Raw genomic sequence first — 22,315 nt, 5'->3', positions numbered from 1 at the left:
CTAGCCTGAACCTTTGCTCCAGTGCTCTGTGGGGCTACTCCCAGCCCCCTCCACAATTCTTTCTTGGGCAAAGATTCTGCTGGGGTGCTTTTGTGTACCATATTGGAGGTCCGATTAGAGCAGGGGTGAGGAACCTCTGCCCATGAACTAAATCTTGCCCTGCATTTGGGCACATAAGGATGTTTTCCCTAAACCATGACTTATCTCCCACACAGGCACACACACCAGCTGATTTTGGATTGACTTAAAAAGGTAAAGGTAAAGGGACCCCTGACCATTAGGTCCAGTCGCGGACGACTCTGGGGTTGCGGCGCTCATCTCGCTTTATTGGCTGAGGGAGCCGGCGTACAGCTTCCGGGTCATGTGGCCAGCATGACTAAGCCGCTTCTGGCGAACCAGAGCAGCGCACGAAAACACCGTTTACCTTCCCACAGGAGCGGTACCTATTTATCTACTTGCACTTGACGTGCTTTCGAACTGCTAGGTTGGCAGGAGCAGGGACCAAGCAATGGGAGCTCACCCTGTCATGGGGATTCGAACCGCCGACCTTCTGATCGGGCAAGTCCTAGGCTCTGTGGCTTAATCCACAGCGCCACCCACGTCCCTGTCTGTGCCTCGCTTGCTCTTTTGTGTTTTTGGGTGAAAAGTATGTTCATGGGGAGCATGCTGTTGTCAGTCCAAGTTTTCATACAAAGTGGGCTGGCAAAAGTAGCTCGACACAGAACCTGCGGACTGCACACTACCTTGTGTGGGACAAGGCCAAGCTTTGATGTCCCCCAGCCCTCACACTGCCTTCCCAAAGGTGGATAAGTGAGGTGCTGGGCTTTGGGAAGGAGATGCTCAACTCTGGCAGGGTCCTAGCGCCCTCCCGCCTTATTCCCAAAGTTGGAAACAAGGCTTTGCAAAGGAGAACTCTAGGATCCCATCAAAGCCCTCACGCCTCCTTTCCAAAGCCCAGCACCTCACATTGCGAAGGCAAAGGTGCTGAGGGCCACAAAAAAAGGCATTGAGGGCTGCTTGTGGTCCTTGTGTTGGACTACCCTGTTCTAGTAGAACCTGTTAGGATATTTCCGTTCCACCTTAAAAAGGGAGCAGGCTGTTGTGTGTCACAAGCTTGCGTACTTCCTGCTCACAGGGAGTTTCTGTTTTGTATATAGCTTTTGTTTCTGGCTGTTTCCTCGAGCAGTCATGTTTTTCCTTTGTTCTGACCAACATTGAATAAAGCTGTAAAATATGCTCTCCTGGGTGAATCTTCCGTTGTGGACACTCTGCGAAAAGGGCGTGCACGAGTCCTGGAATGTGCCTGAGGCTCGCGTCACTAATTGATTGATGCTGTTCTACAGGAGATCAATGGATCGGCTGGAGCTGGCGTATAGGCTGCCTGATGCCTTTGTCTCCCTGGCAGTATCCCAACAGAACCTTCTATGCAGGGCCAGCCCTACTGTTTGTGAGACTGTGGCAGCCACCTCAGGCAGCTTATTTGGGGTGGCATTAAATGAAATATTGCAAGACCATTGCCCTCACCAGCTCAGTGTTGTGACACTTCAGAGTCTAAAGCACCAAAAGAGGCTTCTCTTTCCCTGCTCCCCCTGCTCCTTTCAGTCTTCATGCTTTATCAGACTGTTTGGTTCACAGCAGCTAATAATACAGAACAAATTGCAACTTCACAGCCAAATGCTTGCAAACAGAAAACAAGGACATAGAGGTCTATTATCATCATCAGCACAACAGTTGTAACAACAAGAGCGGCAATACCATCAGCCATCCAGCATAGCAACGGACATCTGACTGCAGAGTTTTTTCATAAACCTCTGTAGCAAGAAGATTTGGGGTTATGAGGTTCAATGTGAGCTGTGTTTTTATTTTTGTTTTACACAAAGAGTATTAGAGATTCAGCAAAGTGTGCTCCTCATCAACAAGGAGGTCTGAAACTTGTATTAACTGTGTTGAATATCTTCTTTTTTTTAAAGACAAGTGATAAGGTGGGATATGATAAGGTTACAATCACACCATACATTTAAAGCATCTTGCTACCAGTGCTACAGTTCCCAGGGAACTCTGGGAATTGTAGTTCTATGAAGGGAATAGGGGCCTCTTAACCACTCTCAGAACTTTTAACAAACTACAGAATTCCCAGAATTCTTTGGGGTGTGCCATGGCTGTTTAAAGTGGTATCACAATGTTTTAAATCTATGGTATGAATGTGGCCTTAAAAGAAACTCTTAATCTCAGGGTTGTGGGTTGAAGCCCCACATTGGGCAAAAGATTCCTGCACTGCAGGGAGTTGGACTAGATGACCCTCATGGTCCCTTCCAACTCTACAATTCTACAATGGGAGGCCCCATTAGCTAAAGTGGTGCTTCAGGTTAAGAACAGTTTCAGCTTAAGAACGGACCTCCGGAACAAATTAAGTACATAACCAGAGGTACCACTGTACTCAAATACTCAAAGCTGCTCAAGATGGACAATAGAAAGAATTTCAGCACACAAACCAGAAGTATTCTAAGGAGAAGTGTATGGGGGGGGACCATTGACCCTAATAAGAGTGAGCAAGAAACACAAGGCTAAAAAATGCAAACAACACCAAGATTAAATCAAAAGGAATAAATGAGAAAGGAACAGGCAGGAAGGAGTGGGTAGGAACTAGGCTGTACTTGGAAGGTAAGCAAAACAAGGAAGCAAAACCTTTCCACCTGAACTCTTATAATAATGTTCCTGCTCCTCAGAGACAGAACTTGCCAAAGAGCAAGAAGCAGGCTGTTTATTTACTTCAACGTTCCTCTCCCAAAGCACTGAGACTGGAGTGTCTTGGCAGAATCATTCCCTCTCATTACAAGTGTGACTTGCCAGTCACAACAAAGCTATCCCTACCTGGGAATTTGCTCTCCCTTCACCACTCCCTGCTAAGCTTAGAGATATTAGTTTCACATTTAGTCTGCAGTATTATTATTTTTCAATGTCCAAATTGAAATCTGGTCACTGGGTTGTGGTTTTTGCTGGTGGTTTCCCTTTGGTGAACCAAAGAATAGTTTGGCTAAAGTGGGATGACCAAAGGAAATGGCGAGAACACCCTGCTTTGACCTTGCATACATTCTTGTAATGGATTTCCCTGTGCTAGTGATGTCACAGGGATCCAAAAAGCTCATTGCTCCTCAGGAAGCCAGGTTGCAATAATAGTAATGGGATAATTGATTGGTAAACAAAACGGAGCCCACCAGATGCTGGTTTTGAAATTGTAAAGGATCTTTCTTTCAAACAGCTGGTTATCCCACAGAATTGCAAATGAAAATAGACAGAACAATGGCACTTTCAGGATGAGTCAGACAACCTCAAGCTATACTCATTGTTCTCAAGTAGTAACCTTCCGGATGATTCATCCTGGACTGACTACCTGCCCATACTACTGCTCCCTAGAACTTCCTAAGATTTCACCAAAGCCTTTTTTCACACACCCAAATTTTTACCCAATCCCCTGTTCTCTTCATGTGATCCCTTCTCATAGGTCATTCTTCAATTTCCCTGGACATACTTTTGGCTTCGCTACAAGTCCACTTAAAAAGGTAAAGGGGCCCCTGACTCTTCGGTCCAGTCATGGACAACTCTGAGGTTGTGGTGCTCATCTCACTTTACTGGCCGAGTGAGCCGGCGTACAGCTTCCGGGTCATGTGGCCAGCATGACTAAGCCGCTTCTGGTGAACCAGAACAGTGCACAGAAATGCCGTTTACCTTCCCGCTGGAGTGGTACCTATTTATCTACTTGCACTGACATCCTTTTGAACTGCTAGGTTGGCAGGAACTGGGACCGAGCAACGGGAGCTCACCCCGTCACGGGGATCCGAACCACCGACCTTCTGATCGGCAAGCCCTAGGCTCTGTGGTTCGGACCACAGCGCCACCTGCGCCCCTTCTACAAGTCTACTTACGAGCAGGTTTTAGCATCACTTTGGGCTTTTTCTTTATTTTTCTGCTCTCCTTGAACACATCCTGCAAGACTCTCTGAAGATCCTCCTTATGTTGCCCCCACTCTGAGCAACCATTCTACATACTCCAGGAACTTCAGACCTAAGGCTTGGTATTTCTGTGACTGCTTTAATAAAGTTCTGAAACTTTATTATTGGGTATAGATTCCTGAGCTCAGTGCCTGGGTCCTAGCTCTCCCATATCACCCCCCCCCCCGGCCAAGAGAGGTAATTTAAAAGTCTCTTATCTGACTGAATCCCCCCTTTTAATATAGAACTCTCATTTCTCTAAGTTAGATGTGTGCTTGTGATAAAATATTGCTTTGTGTACCCAGTATGGTAAAGGTATGCTGCTGTGTTTTATTGTTAAAATTACCTTTATTCTTCATAATCAATTCTTTGTTTTTCTATAGTCTCCAAGCAGGCACACCATTGTAATTTTTTTGGGGGGGAGGTTGTTCTCATACACAGGCTTAGTGCTCTGCTTGATTCCAGCTAAAGATCCCTTTTGGGGGAGCACATTTTTGGGATTGCACAAGAGCTCAGCATCCAAAGAAGGAGGTGAAGCCAGACCCCCTAGAGATGGAGAAGGGGGAACTGCTGCTGGTACAAGAGACAGGGGGCTGGGGCAGGGAAGCCTTAGTGGGCTTGCGAGAGAGCGCAGCACCAAAACACGCACATCCTGATTTTAATAGGTGGAAAGTCGGCGGTTCGAATCCCCACAACAGGGTGAGCTCCCATTGCTCGGTCCCTGCTCCTGCCAACCTAGCAGTCTGAAAGCACGTCAAAGTGCAAGTAGATAAATAGGTACCGCTCTGGTGGGAAGATAAACGGCATTTCCATGTGCTCCTCTGGTTCGCCAGAAGCGGCTTAGTCATGCTGGCCTCATGACCCGGAAGCTGTACGCCAGCTCCCTCGGCCAATAAAGCGAGATGAGCGCCGCAACCCCAGAGTCGGCCACGACTGGACCTAATGGTCAGGAGTACCTTTACCTTTACCTTAGGTTCATTAATTTCAATGGGTCTACTTTGTGTAGATACAGTCCTGCACCATTTCATTATGCCAGCCTTCCCCAATCACAGCCAACTGGCAAGGAATAACAGGAGCTATAATGGAACAGTATCTGGAGAGCAACAGTTTGGGGAAGAATATCACTAGCTGGTATCTCAATTTGCTTATTTTTGTCTTCCCTTCCCTTTTCTTTTGGTATCGTGCTACTTAAGATTATCTAGGGCTGCGCCAAAATTTCTTAGGAATGAATTGCCTGACTACTTTTTTTTTTTTTTGGAAAAGCATTCTTTTTCAAGTTCCTTGCAAACCGGCAGAAAATGTCAGTCCTCCTGTGGAGATTATTCTGCAAAATAGCCTCACCAGTGTCACCATCTGTGAATTTTGGATTAAACTGTGGATCCAATTCTAATTTTATTATTATTATTTTATTGTTGAAGGAAGCAATGGGCTTGGCACCTACTGCTGCTAGCCCTTCTCTCTTAGCCCATCGCTTCCTTCATCTACCAGAATGAACAAGTCTCCAAAAACCGTTGGGGGAATTTCATCTTCCCTCCAAGAACATTCTGAAAAATGCCCCCCTCCAAATGTTAACACCCACAATAGAACATATAATGTCAGAAAGACATTTTTACGTATCCCTAAGCCATGTGTATCTGCAAAACATTCAGTTTGGGCCTACGTCTACTCAATCAGTTGCAAGATCGGCAAGTCAGTTAGTTACTAGCCAAATACTGACAACTGGACAGCAATTTATGTGACCACAGAAAGACAGGCTACCTCTCTTTTAATTTGGAACCAGTGAAGGTGGTGAAGGTCCTGTGTGAGTGTCTGGAGGTGTTTGGAAGATGGATGGCAGCTAACAGATTGAGGTTGAATCCTGACAAAACAGAAGTACTGTTTTGGGGGGGGGGGACAGGGGGTGGGTGGGGGTGGGGGACTCCCTGGTCCTGAATGGGGTAATTGTGCCCTGAAGGACCAGGTGCGTAGCCTGGGCGTCATTTTGGACTCACAGCTGTCCATGGAGGTGCAGGTCAATTCTATGTCCAGAGCAGCTGTTTACCAGCTCCATCTGGTACACAGGCTGAGACCCTACCTGCCCACAGACTGCCTCACCAGAGTGGTGCATGCTCTAGTTATCTCCTGCTTGGACTACTGCAATGCGCTCTACATGGGGCTGCCTTTGAAGGTGACCCAGAAACTACAACTAATCCAGAATGCGGCAGCTAGACTGGTGACTGGGAGTGGCCGCCAAGACTATATAACACAGGTCCTGACAGATCTGCTTTGGCTCCCAGTGTGTTTCCGAGCACAATTCAAAGTGTTGGTTCTGACCTTTAAAGCCCGAAACGGCCTCAGTCCAGTATTCCTGAAGCAGTGTCTCCCCCCCCCCCCCATCGTTCTGCCTGGACACTGAGGTCCAGCTCCGAGGTCTAGCTTCTGGTGGTTCCCTCACTGCGAGAAGTGAGGTTACAGGGAACCAGGCATAGGGCCTTCTCTGTAGTGGCGCCCACCCTGTGGAATGCCCTCCCATCGGATGTCAACCCTGTTTAGGGAAGTCTTTAATGTTTGAAGCTTTATTCTGTTTTTAATGTTCTGTTGAAAGCTGCCCAAAGTGGCTGGGGAAACCCAGCCAGAAGGGTGGGGTAGAAAATAATAATAATAATAATAATAATAATAATAATAATAATAATAATAATTTCACGATAGTGCTGTTTGTTAATTGGAGTTATTGCTTGCAAAAGTCAGAGATGAACCTAGAAGCATAACAAAAGTCCACCTACTGGTCACCTGCTATATCTGCAAGGATCACCAGACAGGAACCGGAAAAGGAATGCAAGCAGAAATCAGGGATAAAGGCTACTGTATAGAACTATACTGGCTGCTGCAAGAGATGGGGAGTTATTTCAATTGTGCTTGAATTGGCTAATAAGGCAAAAGATAAAGGATCCCATGGCAGTTAAGTCCAGCCAAAGGCAATGTGATGGGATGATGAGCTGCTTGTGCGTAAAATCCTAGTCCCTCAGAGTTTGGTTAAGTCCGCAAACCTCTGTCTGTAACGGAGCCCCTCAAGCATGGCTCCATCAGTCGCCGGCAGATTCCGACAGTGGTTGCTTATGGAATCTCTTCCAACATAAAAGCTCCTTAACGGAAACGCGTCTTCTGGACTCTCGGCGTGACAGTTTCCGGCGAGGAGTGGGTGTCCCTATAGGAGGTCCTGAAACCTCCCCACTGTTTTCGCTGGAAGTGTCTCTGAGCCATCCCTCCTGCTCACTTTCCCTCGGAGCTCCTCCTCTCCCCCTGCTGGTTCCCTCTTCAGCTGCTGAGTCTCTCCCAACCTCTGTGAGCCCTTCCACCTCCTGTCCTTCCGATGGCAGTTCCCTGACAGGCGACTATGGGGTTGCAGTGCTTATCTCACTTTCAGGCCGAGGGAGCCGATGTTTGTCCACAGACAGCTTTCAGGGTCATGTGGCCTGCATGACTAAACCGCTTCTGGTGCAACGGAGCACCGTAATGGGAACCAGAGCCCATGGAAACACCATTTACCTTCCCGCCGCAGTGGTACCTATTTATCTACTTGTGCTGGCATGCTTTCGAACCACTGGCAGTAGCTGGGACAGAGCAACGGGAGCTCACCCCATCACGGGGATTCAAACTACTGACCTTCCAGTCAGCAAGCCCTAGAGGCTCAGTGGTTTAGACCACACTGCCACCCATGTGACTCTAAAAATTTGTTTCAATACTTGGCATACTGTATATATTATAATTTTAAATACTTGCTGATATTTTGCTTTGTTTTCATTTTAATTTCTCTCTGTGTGTGTGTTTATGTGTGTGTGTGTGTGTGTGTTTATGTGTGTGTGTGTGTGTGTGTGTGTGTGTGTGTGTGTGAGAGAGAGAGAGAGAGAGAGAGAGAGAGAGAGAGAGAGAGTTTTGCAACTGTGGCCTGACTTTACTGCTCATAGATAAACGCAAAAGATAAAAGCTGTAATTTATAGTTCAGAGCAAGGTTAGCTTTCTAGATGTAATTGAACTCCAACTCCCATCAGCCCCAGCCAGCACAGCCAATAAATAGGCATGATGGGAGCTGTAGCCTAACAAACATCTGAAGGACATCAGCTTGGCTACCCAGGTCCAAACATTTAATGGATATCTATTAAATTGGACAATCCAGCATCATAGAGTCATAAAATTAGAGAGCTGCAAGGGCCCCTGAGGGTCACCTAGTTCAACCCCTTGCAATGCAGGAATCTCATAGTGAAGCCTTTGCTTCAGGAGCAAAGAGATGAAAGGGAAATTATGCATTTGGCTATTCATAACTTGGATTGCACTGGACTCAGCTGTGGGAATACAATGGTACCTTGGGTTAAGAACTTAATTCGTTCTGGAGGTCTGTTCTTAACCTGAAACTGTTCTTAACCTGAGATACCACTTTAGCTAATGGGGCTTCCCGCTGCCGCCACACGATTTCTGTTCTCATCCTGAAACAAAGTTCTTAACCCGAGGTACTATTTCTGGCTTAGTGGAGTCTGTAACCTGAAGCGTCTGTAACCTGAAGCATTTGTAACCCGAGGTACCACTGTATAGCTTGCCAACCAAAAGCTAAAACGCCAATCATAAAACGATATATTTATTCATAAAATCCCCGGTATTAGAAAAAGTGCCTAACCTTGCAAAGAAATGTCTTGGGGCTTCAGATATGCCTGGGAATTAAAAAAAAAGCATTGGCAAACGCTAGCATTGATACACAAATACCTGACATGCTGTGAATGGTTTGATTCTCCAGAGAAAAGGAGGGATATCAAGGACAGAGATCTGAAGACTGAAAGTATTCCCTTTGAAATGCAACAGCTTTGGTTCTTCCAGCAACTGCCCCCCTTGGTGTCTTTCATCTGAAATCACTTCCTGTAGCAGAGAAAGGGAAAACAAAGAAACAAACAGTGAGCCACCTGCAATTTCAGAACTCTTGCTTCTTCAGAAAACTGTGGCTGCTGATTTATGGGAGTGGGGGAAGGAGTGAGGAGTTGCACCTCATCTGCATTATACATTTAAAGCAGTATCACACCACTTTAAACAGCCATGGCTTCCTGCAAGGAATCCTGGGCGCTGCCGTTTGTTAAGGGCGCAGTGAGCTGCTATGAGACCCCCTGTGTGGTGGCTTAACTGTGTTTTAACAATTCGTTTTCCAGATTTAATTTGATTTCTCTGGGAAGACTAATCCGCAACCAGGGAAAGAAACAGTTTTTCTTTCTGAGGATATCTTATTTTGTTAGTGAGAGGTATAAATATTTAGCCACATGGTTTTTGTGTATGGGGTGGTGGTAGGAACATAGGAAGCTGCCTTATACCAAAGACAGCTACATTAATAACAAAAAAAAAAAAAAACCCCAGTGTTTTGAATGCATTCTAAACATGTAACGCCAGATGGCACTGGAGAGCAAAAAATAAATAAATCTTAGCGGTTTTCCATAGTTTCTTTTTCCTTTTGTTATAACGATTTCATTTCTGATTTATTTATAGCGGTTTCTTTCCTGTGTGTAGATCCACCCCCAGACAGACCATCTAGTTCAGTTCTGTTTGCACTGACTGGCAGTGGATCTCCAGGGTTTAAGACTGGGCCATCATAGCCCTGCCTGGAGATGGGACCCGAGACCTTCTGGGTGCAAGATTATCTACTAATGAGCTATGGCTGGAGCTATGGTCAAATTCACAATGGCTTTTCTTTTGTTCTTAGCTATGAACCTAAGTGGGACGCGGGTGGTGCTGTGGGTTAAACCACAGAGCCTAGGACTTGCTGATCAGAAGGTCAGCGGTTCGAATCCCTGTGATGGGGTGAGCTCCCGTTGCTCGGTCCCTGCTCCTGCCAACCTAGCAGTTCAAAAGCACATCAAGTGCAAGTAGATAAATAGGTACCGTTCCAGCGGGAAGGTAAACGGCATTTCCGTGCGCTGCTCTGTTTTCACCAGAAGCAGTTTAGGTCATGCTGGCCACATGACCCAGAAGCTGTCCGCCGGCTCTCTCGGCCAGTAAAGCGAGATGAGCACCGCAACCCCAGAGTCGTCCACGATTGGACCTAATGGTCAGGGGTCCCTTTACCATTATGAACCCAAGGATGGAAGGCGATAAGCCATGCAGTGAGATGGAACACAAGAGGTAACTTGCCAGTGAAGGTGGTTTCAAAATGGCCATATTCATGTCCCTTTGACTCAGTTTGCATCATATTATGGGGTTTATGTTTTTTGTATTCTCAGTGATAAGCATTGAGAGTTTATGTTTACATGGAGGTACCAGCCAATCACTGTGGATTAATAAGAATAATGGCACTTCATAAAATACCCAGTAGCCTGTTGCGTACAGAAAATCCCCACTGTTAAGTGGAGACTTTGGTAAATATTATTCGATCCTTGCAACAAAGTCTAAATTATAAAAAATATCTTGTTCAGGTTCATTAAAATAAAATATGGCTCCTTGTCTACATAATTTCCCTGAATGTAACAGCAATTCTGGAGCAGTAATGGCATGCTTAGGAAGATAAAAAAGAGGCAAACAAAACAGCTTGATTTAAGCTACATTGGGCATAAACTGCAACAAGATTAATCATTCAGGATGGAATGTACCGCATAGCTTCTATAAACTACAAGTTGTTTGCTTCTGTGAAGACGATTCCAAGTTTGCATTGGGTATATGCAGCACACATACACTCCAGACTAGCTTCTTCTCAGAGCAGAACAATTCTAAAATTAGTCTAATTTAGTTAGTCATGCCCATTAATTTCAGTGGGTTTACTTTGAGAAAGTCTAATGTTGGATTCAAACCCATATATCAATATAAGGTTCAAATGAGCGGGTTCAGATTTCTGCAACTCTTCCAGAACCCTAAAGGAAAGTGAAAAAATGTGGATCATAAACTTGATCTGCATTTTATATTCTGTAGCCGTCTTTAGATGGCTGCCTTGGATGGTAAAAGTCACGAAGAGCAAAAGTTCAGCCTTCTAACATACACTTTTTTTTTAAAAAAAAGCATATATATATTGAGACATTCTGCACCTTCCCTTTGGACTCCAGCCGAGCCTTTACTGCTAAACACCTGAGGTGGCAACACCAGTTTACTGTGCTAATGAAACTTCAGGCATGTTGTTTATCTTCTGTGATACAGTCTCAGTATTTAGTGGGCTCATTGCTAACTGGGGCTGTGGATCATTACAAAAATGGCATCTTAGCCCCACAAGATTGCGATGTTATATTCTTTAACATAAAGCCCCTCTTTCATAAGGGGTCTGTTAGAAGCAGACACTTAGATCCTTGGCTTATGCTGTTTGGGGATTTTTTTCAGGCTTTGCCAGGATGGAAAATACTTGCTCGGTTCTTTTCTTCTTTCTTTTCTAACACAAGCTAGGGAATTCTTTTGTTTAGCCGTTTCTTTCATTTTGCACATGGGTTGTTCCAAGCCTTTCCAACCAGATGCCTTGCCAAATGCACATAACTCATTATCCCCAATATAATACAGTAGAGTCTTAAGCAGTAGCTTGGAAAACCACCTGAATTAAATAAACAAAACTGTGCACTGAACTGCATCACTTTTGCTTTGATGGAATTACATCTGCTTTTCAATCCCTAGGAACACTACCTACCTGGGGATAAACAAAGGGATCTGGTGCTGGGACAGATTCCTGAGCTAAGGCCAAACTACATATAATAGCGTGGTTTGCACATCATTCTAATCCAAACAGTGGTTTAGCGTGGGGTCTGGAAGAGGAGATTGCAGCCGCTTTACTCCTCCCCAGTATTTTTGCTGCTACACTGAGCAAATCCATGGTTTGGCTTAGCACAGGGGTGGGGAACTTCAGGCCCTCCAAGCCTCTCCATCTGGCCCTCTGAACTCTTCCCAGCCCCCGCCCCTCAAGCCACACCCTTAACCAGCCCCGTTTGCATCTTCCTTGAAGAAGAGAAGAGTTTGGATTTGATACCCCGCTTTATCACTACCCGAAGGAGTCTCAAAGTGGCTAACATTCTCCTTTCCCTTCCTCCCCCACAACAAACACTCTGTGAGGTGAGTGGGGCTGAGAGACTTCACAGAAGTGTGACTAGCCCAAGGTCACCCAGCTGCATGTGGAGGAGCAGAGACGCGAACCCGGTTCCCCAGATAACGAGTCTACCGTTCTTAACCACTACACCACACTGGCTCTCCACACTGGCCACACTTGAGTATTTCTGCCTGGCTGGAATGTGTCCTGGGACTCTTGCCTGGGTGGGGGATAGAGAGGGGTGTCTGAGGGTCATCCACACGTCTGCCTGTCCCACTGCTTTCCCCTCAGAGCTGAATCAGAGCAAATGTCAATTAGGTTTTCTCTGGATTGACATTTGCTGTGATTTCATGCTAAAGAATGCAGTGGGGCAAAGGCAAAATGACTCTGATCTGTATTTTTTAGGCACTGGGCAAGCAGAGGTATGGACGAGCACTGGCGTGAAGATGCCAGTTTTCTGTACAAAGGTGAAATCTGCATTTGTTGCTCTGCCCGCTTTCCCTCTGGCCTTGCCCACCAATCACACGTGGTTCCCAGAAGATTACCTGAGAGAAATGCCCCCCACCCTTCCCTATTGTGTCTTCTTCTGAACCTGGGCTCTTGGTTCAGCTCTCCCAGACAAACCAGAGAACTCACCATGGGTTCTGCTTAGTGGTTAGTCTGGAGAGAGTTAAACCATGAACCTGGGTTTGGACAACATGCTATGCCTAAAGGAGGCTTTGCTCTGTACAACATAGCAGCAAAATGACTGGGGAGGAACTAAGCAATCACTGTCTTCTCTCCAGGAGTCTGTGTGCTCGCTCTAAGCCATGGCTTGACTTAGCATGATATGCAAAAAAGGCCAATGTGCAGTTGGATGCAACTTTGTCCAGACACTTATTCTTATTCTCTCTCTCTCTCTCTCTCTCTCTCTCTCTCTCTCTCTCTCTCTCTCTCTCTCTCTCTCTCACACACACACACACACACACACACACACACACAACAGCTGCAGGAGTAGCAAATTGGCAGGTGTGCAGATGATGCTTAACCTTTTCACTTGAGGTGGTTTCTCTGCTCAAGATAGGCTCACGCCCGGTATGGAGAAAAGCAGTTCTGTGGAAGGTGACTTGGTACAGGAAAATAGCAGGAAAAGATGCCTGCTTTTTCCTTAAAAACATGTTGGTGAAGAAATGCACATAACTGTGTACCACCTGCCACTAGTCCTTAAAGAGAGGGACAGTATAGGCAGGTGCAGCCAAGGTGGTCCCCTAGAGGGGGACTACAATTCCCAGCATCCCTGATCACTGGCCATGCTGCTGAAGCTGATGGGAATTGTAATCCAACAACATCTGGAGGGGCACTAGCTACATCTAACGTAGCAATTACTGGGCTACTGGCATGTGCATTAATTCCAAGACTGATACTGAAAACATGCTGGGTGGTGGTGTATTTAAATAAAGAAAAGGAAGGGGAGGTGGATGCAGAGGTTCAAAGCAGAGGTGAGCATAGAATGCCCTGATTCACTGCTTACAAAGTGTTTCTAGGCATGTTTTGTTGTTTAGTCGTTTAATCATGTCCGACTCTTCGTGACCCCATGGACCAGAACACACCAGGCACTCCTATCTTCCACTGCCTCCCGCAATTTGGTCAAACTCATGTTAGCAGCTTCGAGGACACTGTCCAACCATCTCGTCCTCTGTCATCCCCTTCTTCTTGTGCCCTCAAACTTTCCCAATGTCAGGGTCTTTCCCAGGGAGTCTTCTCTTCTCATGAGGTGGCCAAAGTATTGGAGCCTTAGCTTCATGATCTGTCCTTCCAGTGAGCACTCAGGGCTGATTTCCTTAAGAATGGATAGGTTTGTTCTTCTTGCAGTCCATGGGACTCTCAAGAGTCTCCTCCGGCACCATAATTCAAAAGCATCAATTCTTCGGTGATCAGCCTTCTTTATGGTCCGGCTCTCACTTCCATACATCACTACTGGGAAAACCATAGCTTTAACTATATGGACCTTTGTTGGCAAGGTGATGTCTCTACTTTTTAAGATGCTGTCTTGGTTTGTCATCACTTTTCTCTCAAGAAGCAGGCATCTTTTAATTTCGTGACTGCCATCACCATCTGTAGTGATCATGGAGCCCAAGAAAGTAAAATTTCTCACTGCCTCCATTTCTTCCCCTTCTACTGTATTTGCCCGGAGGTGATGAGACCAGTGGCCATGATCTTAGTTTTTTTGATGTTGAGCTTCAGATCATAAATCCCATGCATTCAGTGGGGAATTACTCCCAGCTAAGTGGGCACATGATTGCAAGCCTTGTTTATTATATAAAATCAAAACTCTCGTGTCAAAGTCCCCATTCCAAATAGAACAGGATGGGGCGAGGCAGGGCAGGGCAGGGGGGAACTAAGAAAAGAAAAGTTGTAGAGCTGTGTCAAAATCTGATCAGTACAGGATATTTTAGGTCAAGGATGGGGGCACTTCTGGACCTCTGGATGTTGCTGGACTCTAGCTCCCATCATCCTTGACCACTGGCCAAAGCAGATAGGGCAAATGGGAGTTGGAGTTCCAGTTGGAAAGCCACAGGTTTTCTACTCCTGGATTCAATCCCTGTTTCATATCATGATCAGTTTTTTTGCATAAGCATGTATAAAATATTGAAAACTAAAATATCTGAGCAATAAAGAAGCATTCACAAAAATCTGAAGAGATTTTCCAGCCTTACCTGAAATGCACAGGGAGTGTTATCGATGCAATACACTCTTAGACTGTAATCCAGTGAGTTGCAAGACATGCAGCCAAAGACTGCTACTTTCAGTTCTTTAACGGAACAGTCAGAGAGGGGCTCCCCAGTGAGGGCATAAGTTCCAAAAGAGTCCAAAAGAATGTGACAGGCATATGGGTCCAGGAGGCAGTAACAGGAAGTAGTTTCTTCTTCCACAGACATGACTTCCTGTTTTTTTAGGGGGAGGAATGAAAAAACAAACCGCATTAAACATATATTCCAAACTTGGCACAACTCTTAGAATACGTTAACATTTCTGCTATTTTCTTAATATTAGCATATCCTATAAAGAGCTTTCATAGGAGACAGTTACTGCGATCCAGTAGACATGATAGTGGAGTCAGAAGCTGAAGACCAGGGGTCAGCAACCTAAGGCCCATGGGCCACAAGCGGCCCACATTTAACCAGCCCACGAGCTGCCCCTGAACCGAGCCGCCCACTCAGCGAGTGCTAAACCGGCACAGTGCAGCGTGGGGACTCGCTTCTGCGGCGCTGGAAATTGTGTCTGTGCAAACACAGAAAATTGCATCTGCGCAGTCGCAGATGCCGGCGCGATCCGGCCCATGGAGGGATCTCCACTGGAGTGAACCGGCCCAGGAGAGGTAAACCTTGCTGGCAGCTGTTCAAGACCAAAAATAGGTAGGAGGAGCCAACTGGTTGGAACAAAAGGTTTCCTTCTGATGGAAGGAGCTTTCTCCAATGGAGAAGCATGCCTTCCATTGGAAGATGAAATCTTTGGTTCCAAGGGAGTGTTTTAGCTAGGAGTGGGGGCACTTGTGGGCCTTCGTATGTTGTTGGATTCCAACTGTAATCAAACCTTTGTGGGCTTTCCATTGACTTACATACGTTTCCCTTTTTTTAAGGGAAATTCCCTTATTCCGAATAGGATTGCTCGCAAGAAAAAGGGAAAGTTGACAGCTATGTTGACTTATGGGCTTCCTATTCTGCTTGCAAGCTTCCCATCAGCACCTGGTAAGATTCTTGGCAGTGGCGTAGCGTGGGTTGTCAGCAAGTAATTTGTGCCCCCTAACCCGTGGATTTGCGCCCCTAACCCTAACCCCCAGATGTTGCGCCCGGTGCGGCCGGGGCCCCCCCCTGCACCCCCCACGCTACGCTACTGATTCTTGGTCTGATCCAGTAAGGCTATGCTTATGTTTTTATGACAGAAGTTGGAATCCAGCAAAATCTAGAGGGCCAGAAGCTTTCTCTCCTTTTCCTAAGCCTGGCACACAGACATCAATCTTTTCCTGGTTGCAGTTTCTACTAGTTTATAGGGTGTTTTTAATGAACTCTTTGTATTTTGATAACAAAACTGTCAATGTGATTATGGCTGGAGCTCACCAAAAGGCTTCATCCAGTCTCACAAGCAGGCTGGGGTCTACTGAACCCTGAACCCCGGCTCCCTAAGTTCAAAAGAGATTCAGACTCTTCCTCAAGCAGGATCTCACTGCGCCACATGGCAAGCAGTTTTTAAATCTGAAATGTTGCCTTGGCCACCTCTTCTACCATATGCTGGAAATTTTCAACATATGTGATTTTTGGATGGGGGGGGGGACTTCTGGAGGCACCAAAAACAACAGGCAACAGCAGGTATGCTTTAAAGACAAGAAAATAAATGCAGCAAAACAAAACAAAAAGAGAAGGCTAATGATTTTACAGAAAAATAATGCAGAGCTAAGTTGGTTTTGTCTGTCACGTCTGCTCTGAGAAACTGAAAATGTTATGTGGGAAAACAGAGCTGTAATGAGCAATGGGTCTGTTTTCCATCTCCAAATTTAGAAAGATGCCTGATCCTATACGTGCTTGCTCAGAAATAAGTTTTATTATCCCCAAAATAAATGTGTATAGGATTAACACCCAAACTATTTAAAACAGAGAGGAAGAATCTGTGGTCCTCCAGATGTTGTCTGACTGCAACTCCATACCCTCCAACATTTCTCTGATATGTTCCCATCCCATAATGATAATTTCACTATTTATACCCCACACATCTTACTGGGTTGCCCCAGCCCTCTGGGGAGCTTCCAGCATATAAAAAAATATAATAAAACATTAAACATTTTCCAGCGACATCCCTGGAAAATAGGGACATTCAGAGGGTCTGCAACTCCTAACATCTATAAACATTGGCTGTGTTGGCTGTGATGATGGGAGTTGGAGTCCAACAACATCTGGAGGGCCCAAAGTTCCCTATGCTTGATTTAATGCAATGCCAACCTTTGTTTCTAATCTACTGTGTTTCCAATAAGTCCATTCATATTTTGTGTGTTGGCCTACTGGCACAGTGCCAGGGATACTCCCTATTCACTGAATCTTGCTAAATAATTTTGTTATTCTATTTCTCTACATATGTTTGCCATGGTTTATTGTCACACTATGATGACATTCGGAGCCACCAGGGGAGACAAAAGGCCCATGGACTGAATCAACACATGTAAGCCAGCCCTGCAGAAATCCAACTCAGAGCCCGAATGGTTCACCTCCAGAGCAGGAGGACAAAAGGCTGCGACATTGCCAAGGCCTTCTGGGGAAGGCTGTGTGGAAGATATAAGTTTAATGCACATTAAATAGGTGTGGCAGATTAACTTGTGACTAGGCCTTGTGACTAGATCATGAATATCAGGTCTGTGACTCAACAGAGAAGCTGTAATTTGAGTATTTGCCTGTGTGTATATATGTAAATGAGAATGGTTGCAACACAGAGATACACGCAGACAGTTCCCAGCATGCAACAGAGGGCAGAAGATGCAGCATGTGGTGTGTTTTTTTATAAAAAAATTCTGCTTTAGCAGAGAAGCTACGTTTTAGTTAAGATGTTTAAAACCTCACCTGGGATCAGTGTGAGCAAAGTTTGCAAGACTGAAACTTATTGCTTCTTCTTCATGTTGTTGGAAGAAAATATATAAAATACTAGGGGGTGACAAGCAGAGCGAATGAGGGGGTCACCCCTAGTATTATATATATTTTCTTCCACTAGGACTGGGGTGAACATCCTGTAGCCCTCAATATCTTTGAAACCTTTGCAATAGCAATTCAAGGTTTTCCCCCCTCCCAAGCAAATATATTTTATTTTATTGGAGTGCAGAGCTGATGAATCTTCTCTCTTATCAATGAATGCAAGCAATGAAAACCCCACAAGGACATCATATAGCCTGCCATCATACAAGTAGGGTAGCCTGCTGAAACGTATTTTGAACTGTTGATAACCTGCTTTGGGATGATTATTGCATTTCCAGCATATGTTGGAACCAAAAGGAACAAGTACCATCCTGGCTTTTAAATTGGTAGAAGAGAGGATGCATAAAATAATATAGCAAAGAGGAAGTGAAAAGCAGAGGCAGACAACATGGTCTCCTCCAGATGTGTAGAACAACAACTGCCACCGTGGTGGTCTGCAAAGGCTAGAGAGCACCACATTTGCTACACAACCTGCATGAATCATTCCAGATGCATCTTGGGAGTAGAAAACTTGGTGGTGTTCAGATACCTTATCCTGGTCACCACAGCTTCTGTCTTAAACACCAGAGGGGAGGGAATGGTAAGCTCCAGTTGTCAGAGAGGAGAGGAGAGGAATCACCACTATGGTAAATGTCTCCCTGAAACCCAAATGACCAAATCAGCCCACCAGTTCCTGGAATCAGGTCCCCTCTAATCAGCTCTGCCGTAAACTGAAATTGAGTGGCCGCTCTATCTAGGATTTTTAATCTTCACTAGATTTGTTTTGTTATTCACTCCTTAAAACCACACTATTTGAGAAAATCACATTGGTCCACTACTCATATTTGTTGTTTCTGTTTCTTTATTTCTTTTCGCTTTGGATGCTGCCTCGGTGGCCACCACAAGCTGCTGTTTTGGCAATGTGTGGAGCTTGGCTGGCACCATTGGTACATATCTTCAAGCACCAGGCAAAAGCAGTCCTCTTTTGCCAGGCCTTTGGCTGATTAAACCATCTGTGTCCGTGTGGCAGGAGGTTATTGTTTTTGTTTGGTATGCATTTTTGTATTATAAACTGCCCTGTGATCTTTGGATGAAGGACAGTACAGAAATTTAATAAGTCATCTTCATCATTTGGGGGAAATAAAATGGCAGCCACCAAGAGACAGATATGGAAGAGATAACCCCCGCCCCTCAAGTGAATGAGGAATGGGTTCAAATGTGGCAACAAATAAGACCCCCATTTGTTACCCTTCGCTCTTCATTTTGTAACCAATGAAAAGTGAAGCAAATTGGCTCCCATCACGTTCAGATTTCTTTTTAAAAAATTGTTATAAAATGGATGCTCACTCTGAGTTCTGCTAAAACCAGGATTTGGGATGTAATAATAATAATAATAATAATAATAATAATAATAATAATAATTTGGGATGGAAGTGGGGAGAGCACAGTTTCAAAGACTATCAATGTTCACTCCAAAGTTAGAGTAGCATAATGGTTAGACTAGGATCAAGGGAGGTAAAGGTAAAGGGACCCCTGACCATTAAGTCCAGTTGCGGATGACTCTGGGGTTCTGTGCTCATCTCACTCTATAGGCTGAGGGAGCCGGTGTTTGTCTGCAGACAGCTTCCGAGTCATGTGGCCAGCATGACTGAGCCACTTCTGGTGAACCAGAGCAGCTCATGGAAACCTGGGTTCAAATCCCCCCCCCCCGAAGCTCTCTGCTCGAACTTGGGTCTCATCACCCACACTCAGCCTAACTTACATCACATGGCTGTTGTGCAGATAAGGGAGAGAAAACTTTATGTGCAATTACAAGCTCCTTGTAAGTGAAGCGGGTGGCGCTTTGGGTTAAACCACAGAGCCTAGGACTTGCCGATCAGAAGGTCAGCGGTTTGAATCCCCGCAATGGGGTGAGTTCCCGTTGCTCGGTCCCTGCTCCTGCCAACCTAGCAGTTCGAAAGCACCTCAAAGTGCAAGTAGATAAATAGGTACCGCTCCGGCAGGAAGGTAAACGGCATTTCCATGCGCTGCTCTGGTTTGCCAGAAGCGGCTTAGTCATGCTGGCCACATGACCCGGAAGCTGTACGCTGGCTCCCTCGGCCAGTAAAGCGAGATGAGCACCACAACCCCAGAGTCGGCCACGACTGGACCTAATGGTCGGGGGTCCCTTTACCTTTACCTTTACAAGCTCCTTGCATGAAGAGCGGGATATAGAGAAGCAAAAATAAATAAATAAAAGCAGGGTCACGCTTAAAGGCTCTTTCTTAAACGGATGCTATTGAGCTAGTTTTACACAGATGGAAGGTTTCAGTGAAATGAATCCAAGGGCTGTGCAGACTGAATCAGCACAAGTGTTTCCAGCAAGAAATCCAATGTCATCAGAAGGTAGTGGCAATGACAACACATTAGCAATTTTAGCACAGCTTCACATACTCCGATTTGTCTTTAATCCCCCGCCCCCTCAAAACAAATGATCCCTCAGGTAGAGGGATCATTTGGAACATCAAAGACAACAAACAAGACACGGGCAAGATTCCTTCACCATGTTATTCACCAGGATAATGTTTATTCTAATGAAGTCTTCCATCTTATGTGTTGCTCCACTGGCCTGAGCCATTAATTCAGTGAGTGGATGGGAAGAGGGATTTGCAATTCCTCTTTTTGTCATGAATACTTGGATGAGAGCTGAATGTAATTTCAAAGAGCACCTAGAATGGAGCAATTCCCTGTAGGGAAAAGGATCCACAAATCTGCTCACCACACTCACTGTGGTGAGGTTTCCTTGCTCTTCTGGTGAGTGGGATGTTGGGATGGGAGAGGAATCCAGTTTGGCTTGCATTCTCATAAGAAGCTACCTGATTCACGTAACACAAAGTAAAACACAGCTGTCTTTCAAAACCTGCACATCTCTTCATTTTGCGGTGCAGTTCTCCAACAAACAATACGGAAATGTGCAAAAAATGCAGATATTAGAGAAAGACATGTATAAAAATGCATGATATTTGGGGGAATTGCTTGCAAAAATATTGTATATTAGTATTTTAAAAAGCATGCAAAAATGTGTTTGTGAAGAGAAATTTGCACAAAATTTCCTTTTTCTGTTAAAAACCCAAATAAATCACTAGTTGCCGCTGAAGTGTTGAGAACTGAATTTAAGATTGGAAGTGGTACTTTTAATCCAGACTAACTAACATTTCAAAGAGACGCGGGTGGCGCTGTGGGTTAAACCACAGAGCCTAGGACTTGCCGATGGTCGGCGGTTCAAATCCCCGCGCCGGGGTGAGCTCCTGTTGCTTTGTCCCAGCTCCTGCCAACCTAGCAGTTCGAAAGCACTTCAAAGTGCAAGTAGATAAATAGGTAGCGCTCCGGCGGGAAGGTAAACGGCGTTTCTGTACGCTGCTCTGGTTCACCAGAAGCGGCTTAGTCATGCTGGCCACATGACCCGGAAGCTGTACGCCAGCTCCCTCAACCAGTAAAGTGAGATGAGCGCCGCAACCCCAGAGTCGGCCATGACTGGACCTAATGGTCAGGGGTCCCTTTACCTTACTTTACCTACCTAACATTTCATCTTGTGAGATCCATCTTTAAGTATCCTTTTTTGGCTCAGTCCTCTGGGGAAGGAACTTCACTTACCTCCCATTTGCCCTGGAGCTTTTTCTTTTTCAGGTGGACGTTCCAGTGCTCAGAATTCGCTTCTGCACAGTGTGGTATTGTCAAGGCAAATGGGGTGGAGACAGTCACATCCGGAGGGCCGCAAGTTACTTGTGGTCCAAGGAGGACTTCGCTGCCTTCCGGTTGCAAGCTTTGCATAGAGAGAGACAGAAATGTTACAAAGGAAATCAAAACATAAGCCTTTCTTCCAAGAGCAAAAGCAGAACATTTGTTCATCTCCTTTATTGCTTTGATGACATTTATACTTGTTTAATGGTAACAACTAAATATTTAAAAAAATCTCTGAGAAAATCACAGGGAGAAAACCAATGGAGGTGAGGGGAATGAACTATATTCATTTGCAAATTTAATACAAGTCAGAGATCCACCAGGACCTGCTATTTCACTCAATAGTGCCCTAAGGTAATTTTAGATTCTGGACATAATGGTCTTACAGGGGCCTTCCTTTATTAGGTAATGTATATTTCATTTGCTTCACAATGTGGCAAGCCATCACTGCTGCTTTTTGTGTTGTTAGTGGTGGATTCCCTCTTGCACATTCTGTGAATGGGATCCGTGAAATCTGCCCCAAGTTCTGGGCTGATGACACCCGAGTTTTTACTTGTCATTGTTTCCCTGTATCAAATCTCAAGTGCTTCTCTTGCTATCAGTGGAAATCAAGATTGCCTCTACTGTCATGCTAGCTGCTCCCTGATTTTTGATTCACAGAATGCTATGAACAATATACTATTTTATAGCTGTGGGGAAAAAAAACTAATTATGGCTTTCGGATATATCCTAACATCAATATTCCCAGCCAATATTGCTTTAAAAACAAAAAACAAAACATTTCTGATCTGCTCCTGAACAGCCTTAATTGTGTAACTGAGAAATCACTAATATGAAATTACAAAATGTTCAATAAGAGCACTCATTCTGTCTTTTGGGCCTGAATTTATCACCATTCCACACAAACTCAT

At 45.1% G+C, this 22,315-nt stretch overlaps 1 protein-coding gene across 2 annotated transcripts in view; it reads right to left on the bottom strand.

The window, feature by feature from the left end:
• The window catches only part of UNC5D (unc-5 netrin receptor D), a 430,198-nt gene that overhangs the window by 19,119 nt on the left and 388,764 nt on the right, over positions 1 to 22,315 (bottom strand). For both annotated transcript variants that reach the window (XM_081171622.1, XM_081171623.1), the window contains 3 exons: positions 21,318 to 21,486; positions 14,688 to 14,915; positions 8,724 to 8,873 (listed from right to left, as the gene is read on the bottom strand). In XM_081171622.1, the coding sequence (XP_081027748.1) occupies positions 8,724 to 8,873; positions 14,688 to 14,915; positions 21,318 to 21,486 (547 nt within the window). The remainder of the gene's footprint in view (positions 1 to 8,723; positions 8,874 to 14,687; positions 14,916 to 21,317; positions 21,487 to 22,315) is intronic.

The sequence above is a fragment of the Podarcis bocagei genome (genome assembly GCF_964188305.1).
Source record: "Podarcis bocagei genome assembly, chromosome: 15".
Classification (NCBI taxonomy): Eukaryota; Metazoa; Chordata; class Lepidosauria; order Squamata; family Lacertidae; genus Podarcis; species Podarcis bocagei.
The sequence above is the reverse complement of the archived record's forward strand: the minus strand, read 5'-3'. Positions and strand labels throughout refer to the sequence as shown.